This window comes from Sclerotinia sclerotiorum, genomic scaffold, assembly GCF_000146945.2.
Source record: "Sclerotinia sclerotiorum 1980 UF-70 scaffold_6 genomic scaffold, whole genome shotgun sequence".
In the NCBI taxonomy this organism is placed as follows: Eukaryota; Fungi; Ascomycota; class Leotiomycetes; order Helotiales; family Sclerotiniaceae; genus Sclerotinia; species Sclerotinia sclerotiorum.
The window spans coordinates 590,400-609,084 of NW_001820830.1; the positions used below are offsets into that span (position 1 = coordinate 590,400).

The 18,685-nt window shown below is 43.3% G+C and overlaps 10 protein-coding genes across 10 annotated transcripts; 5 read left to right on the forward strand and 5 right to left on the reverse strand.

Moving 5' to 3' along the window:
• Window positions 1-984: 984 nt before the first annotated feature.
• SS1G_05050 (hypothetical protein) lies at window positions 985-2,793 on the forward strand (the record flags this gene model as incomplete). Its single annotated transcript, XM_001593572.1, has 3 exons — window positions 985-1,002; window positions 1,070-1,308; window positions 1,377-2,793. 3 exons carry the CDS (start codon window positions 985-987, stop codon window positions 2,791-2,793), a joined length of 1,674 nt encoding a protein of 557 aa, XP_001593622.1.
• A 731-nt stretch (window positions 2,794-3,524) lies between these two features.
• SS1G_05051 (hypothetical protein) lies at window positions 3,525-5,675 on the reverse strand (the record flags this gene model as incomplete). Its single annotated transcript, XM_001593573.1, has 4 exons — window positions 3,525-4,297; window positions 4,348-5,034; window positions 5,083-5,368; window positions 5,439-5,675. 4 exons carry the CDS (start codon window positions 5,673-5,675, stop codon window positions 3,525-3,527), a joined length of 1,983 nt encoding a protein of 660 aa, XP_001593623.1.
• Window positions 5,676-6,070: 395 nt separating this feature from the next.
• Window positions 6,071-7,047, forward strand: SS1G_05052 (hypothetical protein; the record flags this gene model as incomplete). Its single annotated transcript, XM_001593574.1, has 4 exons — window positions 6,071-6,352; window positions 6,404-6,605; window positions 6,655-6,982; window positions 7,035-7,047. 4 exons carry the CDS (start codon window positions 6,071-6,073, stop codon window positions 7,045-7,047), a joined length of 825 nt encoding a protein of 274 aa, XP_001593624.1.
• Window positions 7,048-8,008: 961 nt separating this feature from the next.
• SS1G_05053 (predicted protein) lies at window positions 8,009-8,681 on the reverse strand (the record flags this gene model as incomplete). The annotated part of the gene is made up of 2 exons (XM_001593575.1): window positions 8,009-8,450; window positions 8,617-8,681. 2 exons carry the CDS (start codon window positions 8,679-8,681, stop codon window positions 8,009-8,011), a joined length of 507 nt encoding a protein of 168 aa, XP_001593625.1.
• A 233-nt stretch (window positions 8,682-8,914) lies between these two features.
• On the forward strand, window positions 8,915-9,847 carry SS1G_05054 (predicted protein; the record flags this gene model as incomplete). The annotated part of the gene is made up of 3 exons (XM_001593576.1): window positions 8,915-9,278; window positions 9,351-9,627; window positions 9,751-9,847. The coding sequence occupies 3 exons, from the start codon at window positions 8,915-8,917 to the stop codon at window positions 9,845-9,847; spliced, it is 738 nt and encodes a 245-aa protein (XP_001593626.1).
• Window positions 9,848-10,197: 350 nt separating this feature from the next.
• On the reverse strand, window positions 10,198-13,867 carry SS1G_05055 (hypothetical protein; the record flags this gene model as incomplete). The annotated part of the gene is made up of 3 exons (XM_001593577.1): window positions 10,198-10,935; window positions 10,994-13,616; window positions 13,848-13,867. The coding sequence occupies 3 exons, from the start codon at window positions 13,865-13,867 to the stop codon at window positions 10,198-10,200; spliced, it is 3,381 nt and encodes a 1,126-aa protein (XP_001593627.1).
• A 700-nt stretch (window positions 13,868-14,567) lies between these two features.
• On the forward strand, window positions 14,568-14,849 carry SS1G_05056 (predicted protein; the record flags this gene model as incomplete). Its single annotated transcript, XM_001593578.1, has 1 exon — window positions 14,568-14,849. One exon carries the CDS (start codon window positions 14,568-14,570, stop codon window positions 14,847-14,849), a length of 282 nt encoding a protein of 93 aa, XP_001593628.1.
• A 47-nt stretch (window positions 14,850-14,896) lies between these two features.
• Window positions 14,897-15,474, reverse strand: SS1G_05057 (predicted protein; the record flags this gene model as incomplete). Its single annotated transcript, XM_001593579.1, has 3 exons — window positions 14,897-14,972; window positions 15,014-15,181; window positions 15,287-15,474. 3 exons carry the CDS (start codon window positions 15,472-15,474, stop codon window positions 14,897-14,899), a joined length of 432 nt encoding a protein of 143 aa, XP_001593629.1.
• Window positions 15,475-15,688: 214 nt separating this feature from the next.
• Window positions 15,689-16,456, forward strand: SS1G_05058 (hypothetical protein; the record flags this gene model as incomplete). Its single annotated transcript, XM_001593580.1, has 2 exons — window positions 15,689-16,079; window positions 16,149-16,456. The coding sequence occupies 2 exons, from the start codon at window positions 15,689-15,691 to the stop codon at window positions 16,454-16,456; spliced, it is 699 nt and encodes a 232-aa protein (XP_001593630.1).
• A 666-nt stretch (window positions 16,457-17,122) lies between these two features.
• SS1G_05059 (predicted protein) lies at window positions 17,123-18,262 on the reverse strand (the record flags this gene model as incomplete). Its single annotated transcript, XM_001593581.1, has 2 exons — window positions 17,123-17,218; window positions 17,531-18,262. 2 exons carry the CDS (start codon window positions 18,260-18,262, stop codon window positions 17,123-17,125), a joined length of 828 nt encoding a protein of 275 aa, XP_001593631.1.
• Window positions 18,263-18,685: the final 423 nt, after the last annotated feature.

An 18,685-nucleotide genomic window follows, 5' to 3' on the forward strand; every position in this document is an offset into this window, starting at 1 on the left:
AACTGTAGTTAGTAACAAAGTAGCATTTTGTGTACGGAGCAGAAAGGTTGATCGGCAAGCGGCAGACTTATAGAAAAGATTCTTATGAAAAATCCAAAATAGGTGATAGAGGAATGAAACTCAGAATTACGGGGCTCAGTAATGCAAATACAGTTTTAGCTACCATGAATCCTAGATATATATATATATCTCTCTTGCCTTCCCCACGCTGCCAATTGCAAAGTCTTGGTTGCAGCTGATTCCCGTCCCATCGTCATCGAGGCGATAACGATAAGAATATGGAATTGTGGGGAATGCATCCACACCCTCTTCCGTCAACATTCCTCGCATGTAACCGTTTATTACGACGGGTAACGATGCATTTACGTTATGTTGAGCTCCATCCAGGTTCAAATTCCAGGTTCCAGGTTCTAGCTCAGATCGAAATCGACACGAATCCCATAAAGTAAAAAAGACCTTGATCATTCCAAGCTTGAGCAAGTCGAGCTTCTCAAGCTCCTCATGCTTCAAGTTTCGAAACTCCACTTAAGGAACAGCTCCACAGCTCAGGACCTCATACAAGGTTACGAAACAAGCTTTTTAGCATCCATTCCGGAGAACCACTATGATACTTGGCGGAGTCTTTCAGTTACTATGACCTACAATTCCACAATGTCATGTTCTATAAGCCATGCACGTGAATATCAATTGGACAGGAAAGTATTCATCAGGTAAAAGAAACTCTTTGTATGTGGCTTTGTGGCTGAATGCTTGCAATTGGGAGCTCTAGTGCTTGACTTAGAATACATCATCGAATGTCGTCATAAAGCTTTTCTGATGGCAGCCAAGTTATTGAATATCTCATGACAATTTATCTATTTACTTATACTCTCAATGTGCTTCATACTCTCAATCTTGCTAACATTAACATACTAATTTCATCCCCTTCGAATCCTGCAATACTCAATATAACCAATTGTAACTTTCTAATTCAATTTGATCACCATGTCTCTCGCACGCCATGTGAGTTAATCCTCCCCTTTACTATCAAATTTCAAGCTATTTTAGACTAACCAAATCTCCAATTCAGGTCGACCCAGATGAGATTGTTGATAGTCTTCAACATATGCACATGAAAGAAGCTGGTAAAAAGCATCTACATACCAAAGGAGGAACCTCTCATATCACCCCATACTCTACTAGATATGCTTCCCAACAAGAAATATCCAAATTTAAAATACCACAAGACGGCGCACCCGCTGATGCTGTTCATCAAATCTTGAAGGATGAACTAGATCTTGATGGTAGACCTAACTTGAATCTAGCGAGGTTTGTTTACCCGTTTGATTTTTCAGAGAAAAGAGAAATTAGTTGACAATTACTAATTTCACCACCAGTTTCGTCGGTACATACATGGAATCTCATGCTGAACAATTGATGTTCGAAAATATCTCCAAAAATATGTCTGACGCGGATGAATACCCAGCAATGATGCAAATGCACGCAAGATGCGTTTCCATTATCGCAAATCTCTGGGGAGCGCAAAAGGGAGAGAAAGCGATTGGATCTGCAACAACTGGTTCCTCAGAAGCCATCCATCTTGGTGGATTAGCTATGAAAAGACGTTGGCAAGAAAAACGTGATGCTGAAGGAAAGGATAAATCCAAGCCCAACATCATTATGGGTGCCAATGCTCAGGTAGCTCTGGAGAAATTCGCCCGATACTTTGAAGTTGAGGCTAGAATCCTGCCAGTCTCTGAAGAATCAAATTCTAGACTTGATCCAAACTTGGTGAAAGAAAATATCGATGAAAATACCATTGGTATCTTCGTCATTCTAGGAAGCACGTACACCGGCCACTACGAACCAGTTGAAGAAATATCCAAGATCCTGGATGAATACGAAGCCAAGACCGGCATTGATATTCCAATTCATGTCGATGCGGCGTCAGGAGGATTTGTGGCTCCATTCACACATGCCAAAGCTGGTGGTGCAAAATGGAACTTCGAGCTCCCGCGAGTCAAATCTATCAATGTATCCGGTCACAAGTTTGGTCTAGTATATGCAGGCGTTGGATGGATTATCTGGCGCGACGAGTCGTATCTCCCCAAACATCTCATTTTTGAACTCCATTATTTAGGTGGAACAGAAACATCCTACACTCTCAACTTTTCTCGACCAGGTGCTCAAGTGATTGCTCAGTACTATAACCTTATTCACCTTGGCTTCAACGGTTACCGTCAAATCATGGAAAACTGTCTGAGCAACGCCCGTCTCCTCTCCAAATCTCTCGAAGCCACAGGATGGTACACATGCGTTTCTGATATCCACCGCAAGAAAGGCGAACATAAAGCTCAGGGCCGAAGCGCTGCCGTCTTCTTTACCGAAGACGAAACATCCGCCGATTATAACGCCGGTCTCCCCGTCGTCGCCTTCCGCTTCTCAGATGAATTCAAGAAAGAATTCCCACACATCAAGCAAGAAAGTGTCTCCAATCTTCTACGCGCCAAACAATACATCGTCCCGAACTACCCGCTTCCTCCCAACGAAGAAAATATTGAGATTTTAAGAATAGTCGTTAGAGAAAGTATGAGTTTCGATCTTCTAGATCGACTAATTGCGGATATTTGTTCGACGACGCAGAATTTGATTGATAATGATAAGCAAGATTTGAGTATGTTGAATGAACATTTGAGTAAGGGACATGGAAGCGTGGAGAAAAATCATGGAAGTTTGGGTCATAGGCATGGAAAGGGTCAGGGTAAGGGTGGAGAAAGACCAATGAGTCATGGTGTTCATAGGGCGGTTTGCTAATTTGCGCTTGCGGGATAAAGTTGATGAATACCTAGGTACTTTATTGGAATTTATAAAAGTTATTATTCAATACCTAATCAATGGAATTTACAAAGTAATCATCTCTATAAATGATCAGAGGCGTTTTAATATAAATATATCATTTCTCCTATCTCAAACTTTCACTATGATCTAAACATATAATCTCAATAAACTATCTCTCTCATCAAACCCCTTCCCTCTACCCTCTATTCCTCCATCTTCCATCTTCCATCCCCCCAATCCGAACAAAAACTACATAAAACTAAATAACTAATCACCATCTCATCAACTTATTAACTCATTCTAATCACGCTTTATGTAATAAATTGTAAGATCTTAAGATTATATAATACCTACCTAGGTATATATCACCTAATAACCTCACTTTGTAAAGTATATAATTCCAGCCTCGTTCATTCTTTGAGCTTTTAACTACTTACTTAGGTATCTAGGTATCTAGGTATGGATATAATGCGTAATTTAGGTTTGGGTAGGTTAGGTATAACTATATCTCATTTCCATTCATCATGACATAATACGATTCATGATTCCCTGTATGGTTGTGTTTTTCAAGAGGTTTTCAATGTTTGAAGTAGGTATTAGATGAGATTAAGCATATCCTACTATTAATATATTCATATAGTACGTACCAGAGTTAAAACTTAGGTTTAGACCTAGACCTAGAAGAAGGAACAGAACAGATCACTAGCCTAATTTCCCGCCATCAATTTCTCCACCGCCCACTTAACACTCAAGTTCCTCAAGTCACTATAATGTTGACCAACACCTACAAACAGCACCGGGACATTCGTAGCATGAACCATACTAACCAAGGTCCCAACCATATCTCCCACAGTATCACATTTACTAATGATGAAACCATCCAGCGATCTCCCTTGTCCAAAGGCTGCGTTAAAGTTTCGCGCTTGCGCCACTGAATCTGTGCCTACGAGTGCCTCGCCTACCATGAGGATTTTATCTGGTTGAGCGAATTTGGCGAATTTTTCAAGCGAGGACATGAGGCGTTGATCGTTATGGCGACGACCGGCTGTGTCGATTAAAACTACGTCGTAGCCTTCTTGGGCGGCGAATGAGACTGAATCCTTAGCTACGTTTGCGGCATCTTTTCCGTATCCCTTTTGGTAGAGTTCTACCTGGCCACCTTCTCTCGCGGTGAGCTCTTTTAAATTTCGTACGTGTACGGCCAATTGTTCCACAGCTCCAGATCTGAAGGTATCACAAGCTACAACAAGGACCTTGTACTTGTTTTGCAAAAGGAAGTAACAAATCTTCGAAAGATTTGTGGATTTGCCGACACCATTGACTCCGACAATAGACATGACGTATGGTCTCTTTTTCTTCAATGATAAAGCTGGAGGTGAGACAACGGCGTCAATTTCTCGAAGAAGATCAAGAGACGATGTAGGTGTAAGGATTTTCCTTAGTGATGATTCCATAGCTGTCGCAATTCTTGCTTGGACGCCTTAAAATAGTTAGTGACAATTCAATAGTCAATACATGTGCAATACATACTCTCAAAGCTTCCGGTCTTTACCCCTATTAATTCCCGCTCTACACCTTCGCATAATCTCATTGCCGCTTCACGAGCAACATTTTTCCGTAAAAGGTGGTCCTCCATTCCCTTCATGGCTTTATCCAAATCTTCCTTGGTCAAAGTCTTTCCCCCGACGACATTCCTGAATAACCCTCCGATAGCACTGAAGCTAGATCCTACTAGACTAGTTGGTGAAGTCGTGGATACAGCTTTTTTGGCATTTGCGGAATCTAGGATTGAGTGGACCTCATCTTCAAGATCCTTCAATACGAATTGCCCCTTCCCAGTCTTCGAGCCCCAAGAGGTTTGTTCGACTCCTTCCACGGCACCCGGACGACCCTCATCTTCCCCTGAAGTTGCTCCATTTGCAGGTGCAGAATAGTCGAGTGGGGTATCACTATCCTCATCTACCATTCCTTCTGCATCCCACTTCCTTCCCTTCTTTAGCCTAGCCTTCGCGTTTCTAATCTTCTTGTGGGATTCGTCCCCGGATGAAGCATACGTAGGGGTTTGGGCAGCTTTTCTAGCCCTTCGAGAAACCTTTCCACCGGGTCCTGCTTTCGCGCTCAATATATGGCTCGCAGGTGTACTCGGCCGTGAATTGGGTGTTCCAAGAGGGGTCAATTCGGGCGAAGGGAGGTCTTTAACATTATTCTTAGACTGTCCTAGGAAATGTTAGTAAGTTTGTATTTAAGAGATCCGCTGGCGCATACCTCTCGAGAGTGATCCGGGCAATGGTGGTGCCTCATCATCTGAGGTTGTAGAAACCAGGGGAATAGTTTCTTCAAAAGCGGAAGCCTCTGCAACTCTAGCATCCTGATTTAAAGCGTTCTTCTCCAATTCTCGCACTTGTTGGTCGAAATATTCATCAAAAGGACATTCAACAACAGTTGTATGCGGTTTTTTCAATTGATCGCCATATAGGTCCACGAAAATCGTTTTAACGTTATCCACCAGTTTGTCAATCCATGAGAGATGTAACAATGACCGGTACACAACCTGCGAGATAATTTAGTATGAAAAACTGCGGAAATTCAAAAAATTGCGCCACGGGACCGGCTTAACGCACCACGAATATCAAGCCTAATTCCTTGCATGTCGTCCATTTTAAAGTGTGTTGATCGTGTTTAAAAGGAGGATTTCTCGCAGCCGAAACATCATCTGCAACTCCGGCGCCAGGTAAGGTACGTTCTTCGATGAAGACATTCGTAATAAGGCTGTTAATAACCGCAGGGCTGACGGGGGAAAATTGTTTCGACCAGAGTACAACTCCAGAGGTAGTAAGGATCTCAAAGGTATCCAACATCTTGATCAACCGTAATTCGTAACTATCGTAACAATCGTAACAGTCGTAATAATATCTTTGTAGAATATAAATACAACTCCGTACTGACCGCACTATTAAAAGAAGTCCATGAAAGAAGATTATGGATCCAAATGGACACTTTCTTCTAAAAGTACAATGTGAATGCGCCAAGCATCACCGATAAGCTGATAAAGCTCGACTGACTGATAAAGCGGCCCTGTTACTCTTTTATAGCAGCCATCCAAAACTCCAATGCTTTATGGAAATGTGTTCGACCTGGACGCGATTCTCACTTATTCTACGACAACTATACTACATTACACCTCCTTAATATTCTAAGTTTCATAGTATCAACCGGACTATCTACTAGTCATATTTTCTGCAAGACCTCCAATATGCAACGGTCAAATTATGGGAATTTCCCCCCGGCGAACTCTCCCCCTCTCCATCACCCCGTCCCTCAACATGTTTCTACTGTCCCCCAGCTACGATCACCGCCTCCGCCAGTTCCACTGCAACAACATCAATCATATGGAAACCCCTATCAGCCCCAGGCTCCAGGAGGTGCTGGCGCATTCGGCGCATATGGTGGCTTTATAAATGATCCTACGGCGCAAATGGGGTTCCAAGTTGGACAAACAGCATTTAAACATGGAACAGAATATGTGGAACAAAACGTCAGTATCTGAGGTTTTAGAAATGGAGATGAGGTACTGACTTCCCAATAGTTCAATCGCTATGTCAATGTTTCGGCGCTGAAACACTACTTTAATGTTTCAAATGGATATGTTGTCAACAAGTTATTTTTGGTCTTATTCCCATGGAGACATAAGCCTTGGTCGAGAAAACAGTCCATCGGTCCAAGTGGCCAAGAAGGGTGGTTCTTACCTCCAAGAGATGACCTCAATAGTCCAGATATGTATATTCCAGGTATGATTATTGGCACAGGCGTCAAATTTACAAGCTGACCTCCTTACAGTAATGGCACTTGTAACATATATTCTTCTTTCCACACTTTTAGCTGGTCTCAGAGGCGCTTTTCAACCAGAACTTCTTGGATCCACGGCAGGATGGGCATTTTTTATTGTGTTTATCGAAATTCTAGGATTGAAGCTCGGATGTTACCTCCTATCCATTTCAAATGAGTCTCAGATACTTGATTTGGTCGCCTACTCTGGATACAAATTCGTTGGAGTTATCGCTACTCTGGTTGTTAGTGAGATCATCAATGGTGGAAAGGGGACTGGCGGGTGGATTGGCTGGACTGTTTTCAGCTACACTTTCCTCGCTAACGCCTTGTTTTTGGTATTTTCACCTCCTAAACTTTATGTCTACAAGGCTCTAACAGGAGGAAAACAGTTACGATCCTTAAAATATGTTCTCCTTCCCGAGAATACCACCGATGAGCGAGGTACTATGCAAACAGTAGCACGATCGCAGAAGAGCCGAAGGACACAATTTCTCTTCATCTACTCATACCCTGTGCAATTGATCTTCATGTGGGGACTTACAAGAGCGTGATTAAGGAGACGGAAATGATATTTCATTGGTGTATAGAGGAAAGTCAGCGAGTTCAAGGATATTGGATCGCTAATGAAGATGGTACAAACGGGGCCGTTGTGAAAGAGCCTAAGTTGGCATGACGATGCAAGTATGTAAGAAGTAAAGTATCAAAATACCCAATATAAGCGTTTATCGTATAATGGCTCATTAACAATAATGCCAGCAAGTGATGGCTATTTGTTAATAATAGCTGTTGGTTAGTAATGGGAGAGATTGTTGAATATCTTGATTGCTATGAAATTTGACTCTACTTGAATAAGATTAATGCCAACATGGAAAGATTCTCACTGTATGATCATCGCGGATTTCTAGAACCTCAATTGCGTGCTATCTAAGCATTCAAAATCTCGTCATCGCTGAATTGGACTTTCAAATGAGCGCATTTCTCCTCTTGACGTATTGTTACTCAGCGCTTATCCGCATCACATATACCATTTGTAACGCATGATTATGAGGCTCAGCAAAATCCGAGAAAACATCATGATAAAGGCTATTTTGTCAGATCAGCCGAGACATGGCTATTGTGACAGCATTCTGAATTTTTGCATGCTGTTTAATTGCTTATCACACTATGTCATTGCCATGGAGAAGGCCTAAAGTGCGTATCTTAAACGCACAATCCACTGCGTGAGGCGAGAAAACATTGATTTATGAAATGCTAAAACATATTTTAGACCCTCCCCGCCTCCGTTGTTGTCAACGCTCGCTTAATATACCTCTCCCTATTTTACATTTGATTTCTTGCAAATTCTCCACCATATTAAGAGCTATTATACCTGTGGCTTAAGGACTGCTTGGCTTTTTGGTTGTTCAAAATCTGCCCCTGGTTTCCGCTTCTCTTCTGTTCTTGCACTGCAGAACCTCCCTTTGTCAGGATGCGCACTAAAATATAATTGAGCACTCAATAGAGTAGTTATAGATACCCACATAATCTGCGGCACTTGCCCCTTCCTCCTCGAGAGCCTTCCCGTACTATGTTTAGGTGCTAGCAACAGTAAAAATACTTCGGCAGGTGCCAGCCAAAAGCCTCTTCTGTTGTGATTGACTTGTTGAGCTGGCGGTACGGTGCCATGGAGGCGGAAGCCTGAGTACCTGCAGCTCGGGTGATCGGTAATGGTTGTCGGCCAATATTCAAAGGCTGGAAATTCAAAGAGTTGAATGTCTCCCGCTCCGTGTGAAACATTGCCGTGACCGCTCGGCCCTGCTTGCTGACTAGATAGTAACAGTCAAGAATTTGTTCACTGCACACTTGATAAATTATACCAAAATTAGTGACTTTAACTTTTCCAGATCCTTTTTGGACAGGGTCCGAGGAAAAAGAACATCTGCTAGCATTTTCTGGCTATACGGGTCCAACATTCACAGGAATATGACTCACTGATCACTAGACACAGCAAGCTTCAGTCGAACTGCGTACAAGTGGCTCATAAATCCTTCACTCATTGATATGCTTGTATTCTCCTAATATAATTCAAAAGCTTTGTATGTGAAGCACGGCCGCTTATCTAAAAATACCTAGGTACAAATGCAGCAGTAAGTTGATCACCTGACTACTGTTGAATTCGTACGTAACAAGGTTGCAGAAGCATCACTCACGGACACAGCAACATACCTCCACACACAAGCTTCAACGGATTTCTATGGATTTATCTTCATATTCACTCACCTTGTTCACAATGACTTCTATCCCTTTACATCTCGAAGGTCTTGATGACTACAAACCATGGGACATAGGTGTACATCTCTTCAACGTCTTCAACGACCTCATTCAACCCACAGCTTCGCAAATCTCTCCACGCGAAGCTGCAGAGAAAATCAACATGCTTTACCCAGATAAAGAGAAAGAGGGTGGTTTGTATCGTGAGGAGACCGCATCGTTTTTTCTCGAGTTGGACGATATGCATGTCAAGCTTGCATCACAAGTCCCCTACCAAAGACCAGAGATGAATAGATTAGTTGAACTATTTTTCGAGATTCGAAAACTACCCTTGTTCATAGGGAGCGGATTGGTCCAGCCACGATTGAGGAGTGGTCCCGTGAGTAGATTTTTGTTTCTATTACATTCCTGAAATTCAAGACTCGATTGTAGGTACAAGACTGACAGGTATGTAGAATACGACGTGCGTGCTATAACACTCCGAAAGGATCAAAATGAAAAACGGTTTAAATTTCGAAACTTATCGAGTTTTCTGGCGCGATTGGCGAAAGCTGGGTTTGAGGACAGTAATATGTTGTATGCACTGACTGCATTGCAAGATGCATTGGAGTATGAATTCGAAGCTTCTAACGCATCCCATGTGCTTTCGAGTGATTATCTCGTACCGATAGCAGCGGAGTGGATCATCATGGCTGGGGAATTAATGCCTTTGAATGGAGGAAATATGGGTGGGTATGCTAGTTTAGGAGGACCGTTGTGGAAGGGTGAGCCGAAGCTTTCTTTGGAGCGGTGGCAGTTTTGGATGCGGAGGTTTGAATTTTTTGCTAGCTGTGAGGCGCTGATGGAGGAGACTAGGGATAGGGAAAAAGAGGCGGCGGAGAGGATGAGGTGCATTGAAGAACAGAAATCTAAGGTTGAGAACAATCAAACAGTTTCGGCGATGGATAGCTAGAGTACAAATAGCCCTCGGTACTTATGAAAACACATCTTTCTTAACCAAACTCTTTCGGTTGTACAATATCTTCGATGTAAAAGTTAGGCGAGGTTAAGGGCTTCGGCTTGTGAGTCACGCTCATATTGCCCAGTAGCGATTCATGGGATAACATATTCTACTGTACTCTCATGTCCATATGTCCATTCTCATACATTCTATCTCCAATGGATAGATTCTAGGTAAAAGAGTAGATTATACTAGAGGATCTAGCTTTCTAGAATCAATCATAGATTTCATTGTAATCTAAGGACCCCTTTTGCGCAATGGCCGTACATCCTAATTCCAGTCCCACCGAAATAACGTACCAGTTAATCAATAATAATAGGCTTTACCGCCCTCCCAATTCCCAACAGCTCATCCTCATCCTCACTTTCTTTATCCAACAAAGCCATTTGCTCCAGTTCCTCATTCGTCTTACTCGACTCCTCAACAAGAACCTTCACTTCACAATCACCATCCACAGTCTGGTACCCCTCCACCTTCCCACAAACATCCATCGCATCACCCAACCCACCATCTCCACCTCCCCCATGCTCATCCCTAACAATCCCATCCGTCTCTTCCATAAACCTTCTAATCCCCTCAAATAACACTTTCGCAACAACAGGCGGCACCGCATTCCCAATCTGTCTCTTAATCCCATTCGGTCCAAAACGATGCTTCAATGGAAATCCCTGTAGACACGCAAATTCGCGATCAGTAAATCCTCGTTTGCCGCTAGGATGCCAGTTTTCACAGCAGCTGGTGGTCATTGTGTGGGGAAGAATGGCGTGGGGACTGTATGCTTTGAGATCTTTCTCGGGAAGGAGATGAGGGGAATGGTTGGCGGCGTAAGGTGGAATTTCGCGCAGGGTTTGGTAAACAGTTTTGAAGGGGTGGGTGTTGGGGAGCGGGGAAGAAGGGGATGAGTGAGTTGGTGGTGGCATTGGGGGAAGGGGCTCGCCTGGGCTGAGGCCATTGTTAGTTAAAGTGTATGAAAGAGGAAGTTTAGTAGAAACTTGCCATGATGCGATAATAATCAAGCGAAATCGTCTTTGTGGAAGTCCCTGATAGGAAATTAGCAAGATGGCCCGCTAAGTGCAGAGCAAGGGAGAGGAAACTTACCCATTGAGCCAATGGCACAATAGCCCACCTTAACGAAAATCCACAACTTGTAAACATTAAAATCAAACTCGAAAAATATCCCCTAAACCTCGGATACAAAATCCCAAACGTCTGTTCCAACGTCACAACCCTCGGTTTCGCCACTTTAATAACAGCAGCCACAGCAAACAAGCTAGCGGTATTCATCTCATCATTTTTCCCCTCTTGTGTATGCGCTGGTGAAAAATACTGACAGGGAGGTGACAGATGCAGAATATCAACTTTGACATCATTAGGAGTGAAGGAGGAATATGGAGAAGGAGTAGCAAGAGCCACGAAGCGATCGGAGGACATTTCGTAGCAAGTTGCGTAGGGGAAATTGAGACGCCAGGTTGTGCACGCATGGGGATCAAAGTCAAAACCCCATTTTACGCGGAGACCAGCCATGACTGCGCCGCGAGTGGTACCACCTGCTCCGCAGAATGCATCGCCGTAGGTGAGAGTTTGACCGGGAGAGAGAGTGTGTGCTTGGTTTTGTGAGTGTGAGATTGAGACGTTAGATTGGACTAATGAAGAGGAGCGAGAGTGGTTGGGTGAGGATGATAGGTCGATAACCCCGACGGGAGATGGAGAGGCTAACTCAGAGGAAGTAACGTCAATTTGAGGCGGAATTGATGAGAAAATGCCGGAAAGACTAGACATGGAGTAGAAATTTTGAGAGTTCCCAGGGCTGCTCCTTTGTGGGGCTGGAAGAGCTCTTACTTTTGGAGGAATGCTGCCTCTCAATCCCTTACATCTAGCTGAGCTACCTGCATGACGAACTTGTCTTCTAGGAGCAGGAAGTTTCCTGAATTTATTGCTTGTATCTACCTCTGAGGAAGCCCCTATGTTATAAGATTTCTCGACATAATCTTTACCATCGAATGAAAGTATTACGCGGCCTAGACGCTGCCTGATCGTTTCAATCCTATCCTTGGAAACTTGACGGACTTTCTTTGCTGGCTGATTATCTTGATCGGAATCTGCATCTGAAGAGGAAGGGAAATCCGACTTGCGCTTGACTTGAATACTGTCTGCCTCGAGCTGCTGAGATCTAAGAGGTGGAGAAGCACCATCATCTTCATCATTAAGAATTATGATTGAATTGGATGGACTTTGAATATGATCGGTCATGGCAGAATTTTGAGGCTGTTCTACTTCGGTTGTTGAATCATCTCCTTCGTCAAGCTCATAGTATTCTGGTACATAAGTACCACCGGGAATCGTTTCTCCACGCCATTCTGTCCTCAATTGCGTGTTTGATACCTGGTGTGGGCGTGGATTTTCATGAACCGATGACAACAGTTCTTCCGTGATTCGCTCTAGAGTTCGCTCTGTGTATATGTTCTGTTCTCTAGCTGAGGCTGAAGCATATGTACAAGAGTATTTCCAACGGACAGTGAGCCCTCCTTTGTTGTACGCATCTTCATCATTTGCAAAATCGTCGCGATTGAGGTTGCGATGCTCAGGGTAGTTGTGATTTGTCCAATGAAGGCTGCGCAAGGCCTTGATAGAGGTCAAGGGTACTTCGACAAGACTTTGTTCTTCAGGCTCACGTGGGTCATCCAAGTCAATCTCGTAACATAGACAGACTTCATTCATCTTCCTTTCCAGCATGCCGTTCAAAAATTTGCATCTCTGCAACCGTAAACCTCGAATCATGATAGAAGAATTTTGGGCGCTAGCGAGACTAGAGCCACGACTATCTTCAGGCTTGACATGCTTCACAATATGCTTGATGTAGACAAAATCGCCGTCTTCTAATTCTATAGTTTTCTTTGGTCTCAAATTGAGATTTCCATGGAGATAAGTTCCACATTCGAAATAAGGGCTAGTGATAGGGGGATTGCGTAATGGATGGAATTTAGGTTTTGGCCTGGGTTTAGGCTTTTCATTTACAATTGCTGAGCGCAAGTAGTCGAATTCGGGCTTTTCAAGAAGTTGGGTTTCGAGCTTGAATTCGAGGTCTTCGCCGTCTTCGATTAGGATTATATCATCATCTGCGCGCAACTGCACACCTTTTGCAAAAGTTATTTCGTCTCCGTCATCGTTGTCTTCGATTAGGAATATTTTATTATCTGCGTGCAAATTCGCATCGTGTGCAACAGTTAATTCATCCCCACGCTCGCCATCCAAAATCGAGACCAAGCTTGTACTCGAATGGCAACGCTCATGTATAGAAGCATGAGAGATATCCTGGGATTCAGGAACCACTTCGTTGAGTGCGTTAATATCACGTTCTCTGTTGGTAGGATGGCTAGAAAGGCCAGTAGGGTCTGACATTTCTTGGTTGGTTCCGGCCTCCGGAGCGATATTCCAGGACCGTGATGATTCGTAACCCACGGCTTGTGGAATTAATCCCAACTGGTTAAACGAGACACCGCAAACCCCGTTTTCGAGGCTCTTGCTATCCTTGACTGTAGGATTACCAGAAGTCACAGCATTCGTCAAGTTAGTGGAAGCGGGATAGGTTGGATGGCTGGCATCAGCAGAACCGTCCGAGTGAGAACGATGTGTCAATTTCTGGAGGCAATCCTCTTCAGACACGGAGTAAGAGGTTCGATACTTGATGGTGACGTCGATGGGAAAGCGTGTTGAAGAATTACTGGGGCCTGTTGAAACCTGTCAGTATAAATATAGCGATGGACAAAAGGATGAGATCAAGCAAAGGAAAAGTAGGATAATCTACCTCGTTCCAGAAGAACCATCTCATCTCTGTCGTCACCTTCAATCATGACCGCATCATCGTCATCAATAACTATTGCCTGATCCATTGCAATCTTCAAAGCCAAAAGGTGAGTTGAATGGGATCCGGCTATGCCAGTAGCTACCTTACCAAACGAATCTGGCGTGCATGTTGTTTCTTCCCATTCAAGCGGACTCCTAGCCTGTTGAGAAATTATCAAGTGAAATACTAAGTCAGGCAGCTTCTTAATCAATATGGTGGATGAAACATCCTTTGAGCCATGAATTTATAGGAAAGCTGCTTTCAATATATGTCGAAGGTGGCTTTGTTGCAAATTGCTGCAGCTTATTTCTCATACTTAGACTATAATACCCTCAAAGCAATGCATTTGATCATTTATATAATGGTTTTATACTAGAATGAGAAAAGATGGAGAAAACCAGGTCAATGTTACATACCTAGGTAGCAAAGGTAACAAAACTGAATGTATCATCTCATTATTGTGAGATGAGAATGATGACAGTTGAAATTAACTAGGACATCTCCGCAATTTCTTTTAACATCACACATTGGCTTTTTGTCCATATGGCTTTTTGTCCATATGGCTTTTTGTCCATATGGCTTTTTGTCCATATGGCTTTTTGTCCATATGGCTTTTTGTCCATATGGCTTTTTGTCCATATGGCTTTTTGTCCATATGGCTTTTTGTCCATATGGCTTTTTGTCCATATGGCTTTTTGTCCATATGGCTTTTTGTCCATATGGCTTTTTGTCCATATGGCTTTTTGTCCATATGGCTTTTTGTCCATATGGCTTTTTGTCCATATGGCTTTTTGTCCATATGGCTCGTTGTACATGTGAACTGTCATAATGCTCATTATGGTACATGTTGCTAGTCACATGCTAGAATTCCATTGTCTGCAAAGACTTCTTGAATGGAAAGAAGCCATCCAAAAGAGCCATGATCCACCTTTGTACCACCAGATGATGATGGGTAAGAAAAAGTGTTCAAAGATGATGGTAATACTAAAGAACTTTCTTGGTCAAGATGTACCAAAAGTTACTACTAAAATAAAGAGAACAAGTTCAAGAAAAATAGATGGATTCTCCGACCTGGTTGATGGAACAGGAAAAAAGAAAAGAGCCCAATAGAAATACATTAGGCTTCGCTCAAATAATAATAATTAAGATGAGAACATCTAGGGCGCCTTTGTCGGATGAAGAGCGAGTTCAAGAACACCTAGGGATTGAGGTAATTCTGGTCTTGTGTTGGAACTGTGTTGATGTTGAGTCTAGTTCGCACGATGATGCTGTACCATCTCCAAGTACCAGTTTTGAATCCGATGCAATTGAACTCAAGCTCCTCAACAGGTCCAACAAACATAGGCATCCTTAATGGAAGTGCCTGCCCCTTTTTCGAAAACACTCGAGGTGTACTGAATCCCATCTCGCCATATGGCTTCCGGTACGCCGAGCATTGAAATCTTTGTCAATTGCCACGGGCGACACGATACATCCGGATTGAAATGCCGTTCATGCACTTGCAGTCTTGCAGTCTTACACTCATCAACAGAAACAAGCAAACAAACAGAAAGATAATTGCAGCCTTGAAAACCAGATTCATGGCCTCCATGCATGAAGAATCCTGGACACTTGTCTCTCGAAAATGATTTTGTTGCACATCGCAACTTTTGAGCCCTGAAGTCCAGGCAACACGGCGGAATTCGTGCGCTGTAATGTCGAAATTTGAGGCTCTCAGATTGTGATGAGTATTCATAGTGTGAAGGTTCCATTCGGGGTTCTAGAACATGACCCCTGATGTTTAAGGCTGAAACCATGACAACGTAGTGTGTGAAGTACCGAGACTTTCACAAACTTAATCCACGCAGCTTAGCTACCTGAACTTACTTCCCTCAACTTCAATTTTGAAACCTGCGATCCACTCTCTCTTCACCATAAAATCTTTCCAGCCGCCGAACTTCCAGAAAACCATGGCAGATATGCGCGCACCACCGAGTCCCACGGCCATGCTGATAGGCACTGCTATAATAGCCGGTCTCAGTGGATACATGATTGGAATCGCGTCGAGCCTTGGATTTTTCCCAATTCCTTTTATGCCCAAGGCACCAAAAGCACGGGGAATTGCTAATTACGATGACGAAGAAGAGAGCGCGGAAGAGGATATTGATGCTTCCATATTAGATCATGCGCCGAATTGGGGAAATGGGTTCGAGGCTGACAAAAGAGATGGATTGAGAGTGATGGAGAGGAGTGGGCCGAAAAAGGTCGACAAAAAGAAGAAGATTGAGGCCAAGCCAGTGGATGACAAGGAGGAATGTAAAATGGTACTGGTTGTCAGAACGGATTTGGGAATGACGAAAGGTATGTAATCTATTCTATTTCCCACCACCTACATTGTACTTCGAGATCTAACAAATTCCTTTCTTCTAGGAAAAATTGCTGCACAATGTTCCCACGCAACCCTCGCCTGTTACAAGACCATGACCCGCAAAGACCCCAATTCTTCGATTCTACGACGCTGGGAACGGGAAGGCCAAGCAAAGGTTGCGCTACAAGTGAAGTCGGAGGACGAATTGGATACTCTACAGGCACAAGCTCTCAGCTTGGGGGTTGTGGCCGAGCAGATTGCAGATGCGGGCAGAACGCAGATTGCGAGCGGAAGCCATACTGTGTTGGGGATTGGTCCGGCGCCAAAGAGTGTTATTGATCAAATTACTGGGACTTTGAAATTGTTGTAGATGAGGATGAGTTTACAAGGTGAAAGATTATACGAATAAGGCTTTTGGAAGGCGAAAGATCTCTTAGAATGGACAATTGGAATTCTCAAGTTTTGAATGCTGTCGAGCGTAAGCTTGAGGATCTTCAAAATGAGGACCAGCATAAGAGGTATCTATTGATACAAGACAGATGATGATGACGATGATGAAGATGATGACGATGATGACGATGATGAAGAGAACATCGAAATTATGATTTCGAGTTATAGGAATATAGAAGCGTAGCATTGCTAGCGTTAGGGATGATCAAGTAGAAAGAGTAGGCTTACAAACGTATTCATACCTATTGAAGCCTCATCCAGATCTACTTATATTTGTCATACATACTTCCATTTTACATTTCATATTTCGAATTTCCGCATGGTGATTCCTCGTGGCGAGACCTCTCACGGGATATGTGCACTGGCGAGTGGTAGACATTTATTATCCTCATTTATAGTTACATCTGATATCAATCAAGGATACATACAGACGAACCTGTATGGGCTTGGTCTTAACACAGATGTCACATTTAGTCTAAATGGCACTTGAAGACCACATTGATGTTCTGAAAAGGCTCAAGGTAGAGCCGTCATTATTATTAAGGCGTAAACGCCGGCTGAGTACATTATATATACTATTCTTCCTTCAACAAACTCCACTAAAGCAATCGCTGTATAAACAGTAGGTTTCCTCTTGCTCCAATGTCTTTCTCCACTCAACTCCGGTCTCGTCTATTATATTCTGATGGTGACTATGGAGGATATTAGTCATGTGAGTTTTCAGTTTTCGAAGCAAGTCTGGTATTGACAAATGCTATGGCGATGAAACTTGGTCGTGGAATTTGAACCACACAGTATAGATCGGAAAATTGAATGGTGTGTTTCTGGGGATAAAGAGTTGCGGAAACTTACTGCCTCATTGCATCCCCATCTTTGCCGCGTTCCCATTTGTTAACTGATCATCGCGCGGAAATTCTTTAAAATACCCGTTAACCTCGTGCTATAGGAAAGGTTTAGTATTGTATGCCATGCATTAAATTGATCATTACTTTACCTTCATCTTCCTCCAAAGCGATTCTATCTTGTTTTTCAGAGGAGCCTTCTTCGAAGACGTGGGCTTTCCTGGGGCAAGTTCATCAACAGGGCACGCCAAGGCAGCTCTTAATTTTTCGGCATGCGTTCGCAAAGCGGCCTTGGACACTCTACGGCTACGTTGTTCATCTCTTAATGGTCTGGTAGGTGAAATTGCTATCAACGAATCTTGACTGCCAGTCAAAGATGGGCTCTTGATGTTGTGGTAAGGTTGGTGAGTTTGCATAGCGGGCTCCGAAGCCTCCGAGCTGTTTTGTTGATCGAAAAGGCCTTTGGTAGACGAGTGATATAACGATTGATATCTTTGTTTTGAAGGAGTAACATTTTCATCATCATAAATTTTTGAGAAGGACGAAGATGTGGCCGCATCCATAGTCCTAAAAGATTGGGCCTGGCTGGCCTTTGTAGCGTTCGAGCTTTCATTGTTTGCTGGGACCTGGAAGAGGAGATCTGATGTCGATGCTGACTTGGTGAAATGCATAACACCGCCACCAGCTGATACACCCGGCTCCTGTTTCAACTTTTGACGAAGAAGGCTACCACAATTCAGACATCCTTTGCATTCGGGAGAACAGCGACGGTGAGCTGTATTTCCTTTAGTGCAAACCGGGCAGACACCATCGCCATTACAGCATTGTGGTACTTCCCTGTCTTCAGGATCCTCGTACACACGGAAAGGCGTTTTGTTTGGCATGATGGTGAAATCGTTGGGGGAACTCCTGAGCATATTTTAGTCGTTTTGACGAATGTTTGATAATAGCAGACCCTAAAGAGGTTGTAAGAATGGTTGGACTTATGATTATGGTGAGGTGGAGTAGTTTCTTGGAGCCGGGAACACAGCAACATGAGTCGTAGGCAATTGAAGAAATTTTCAAGGGTTCGAAAAGGGTAGGTGCGATGCAAATAGCAGCCCCATGTCTGGAAGCAACAACTGGAGGCGTACGAAAGTCATAGATAAACGCAGACACTTTTCTAACAAGCAGCTCGATTGAATCTTTTCACTAAAAACTTTGGTCAATCTATTATTATTTGGAGACAACATGATTGAACTCGAAAGCTAAACATCAATCTCCTGCTCGACTTCACGGGATTCAAATTCACCTCCCAGACCAACACC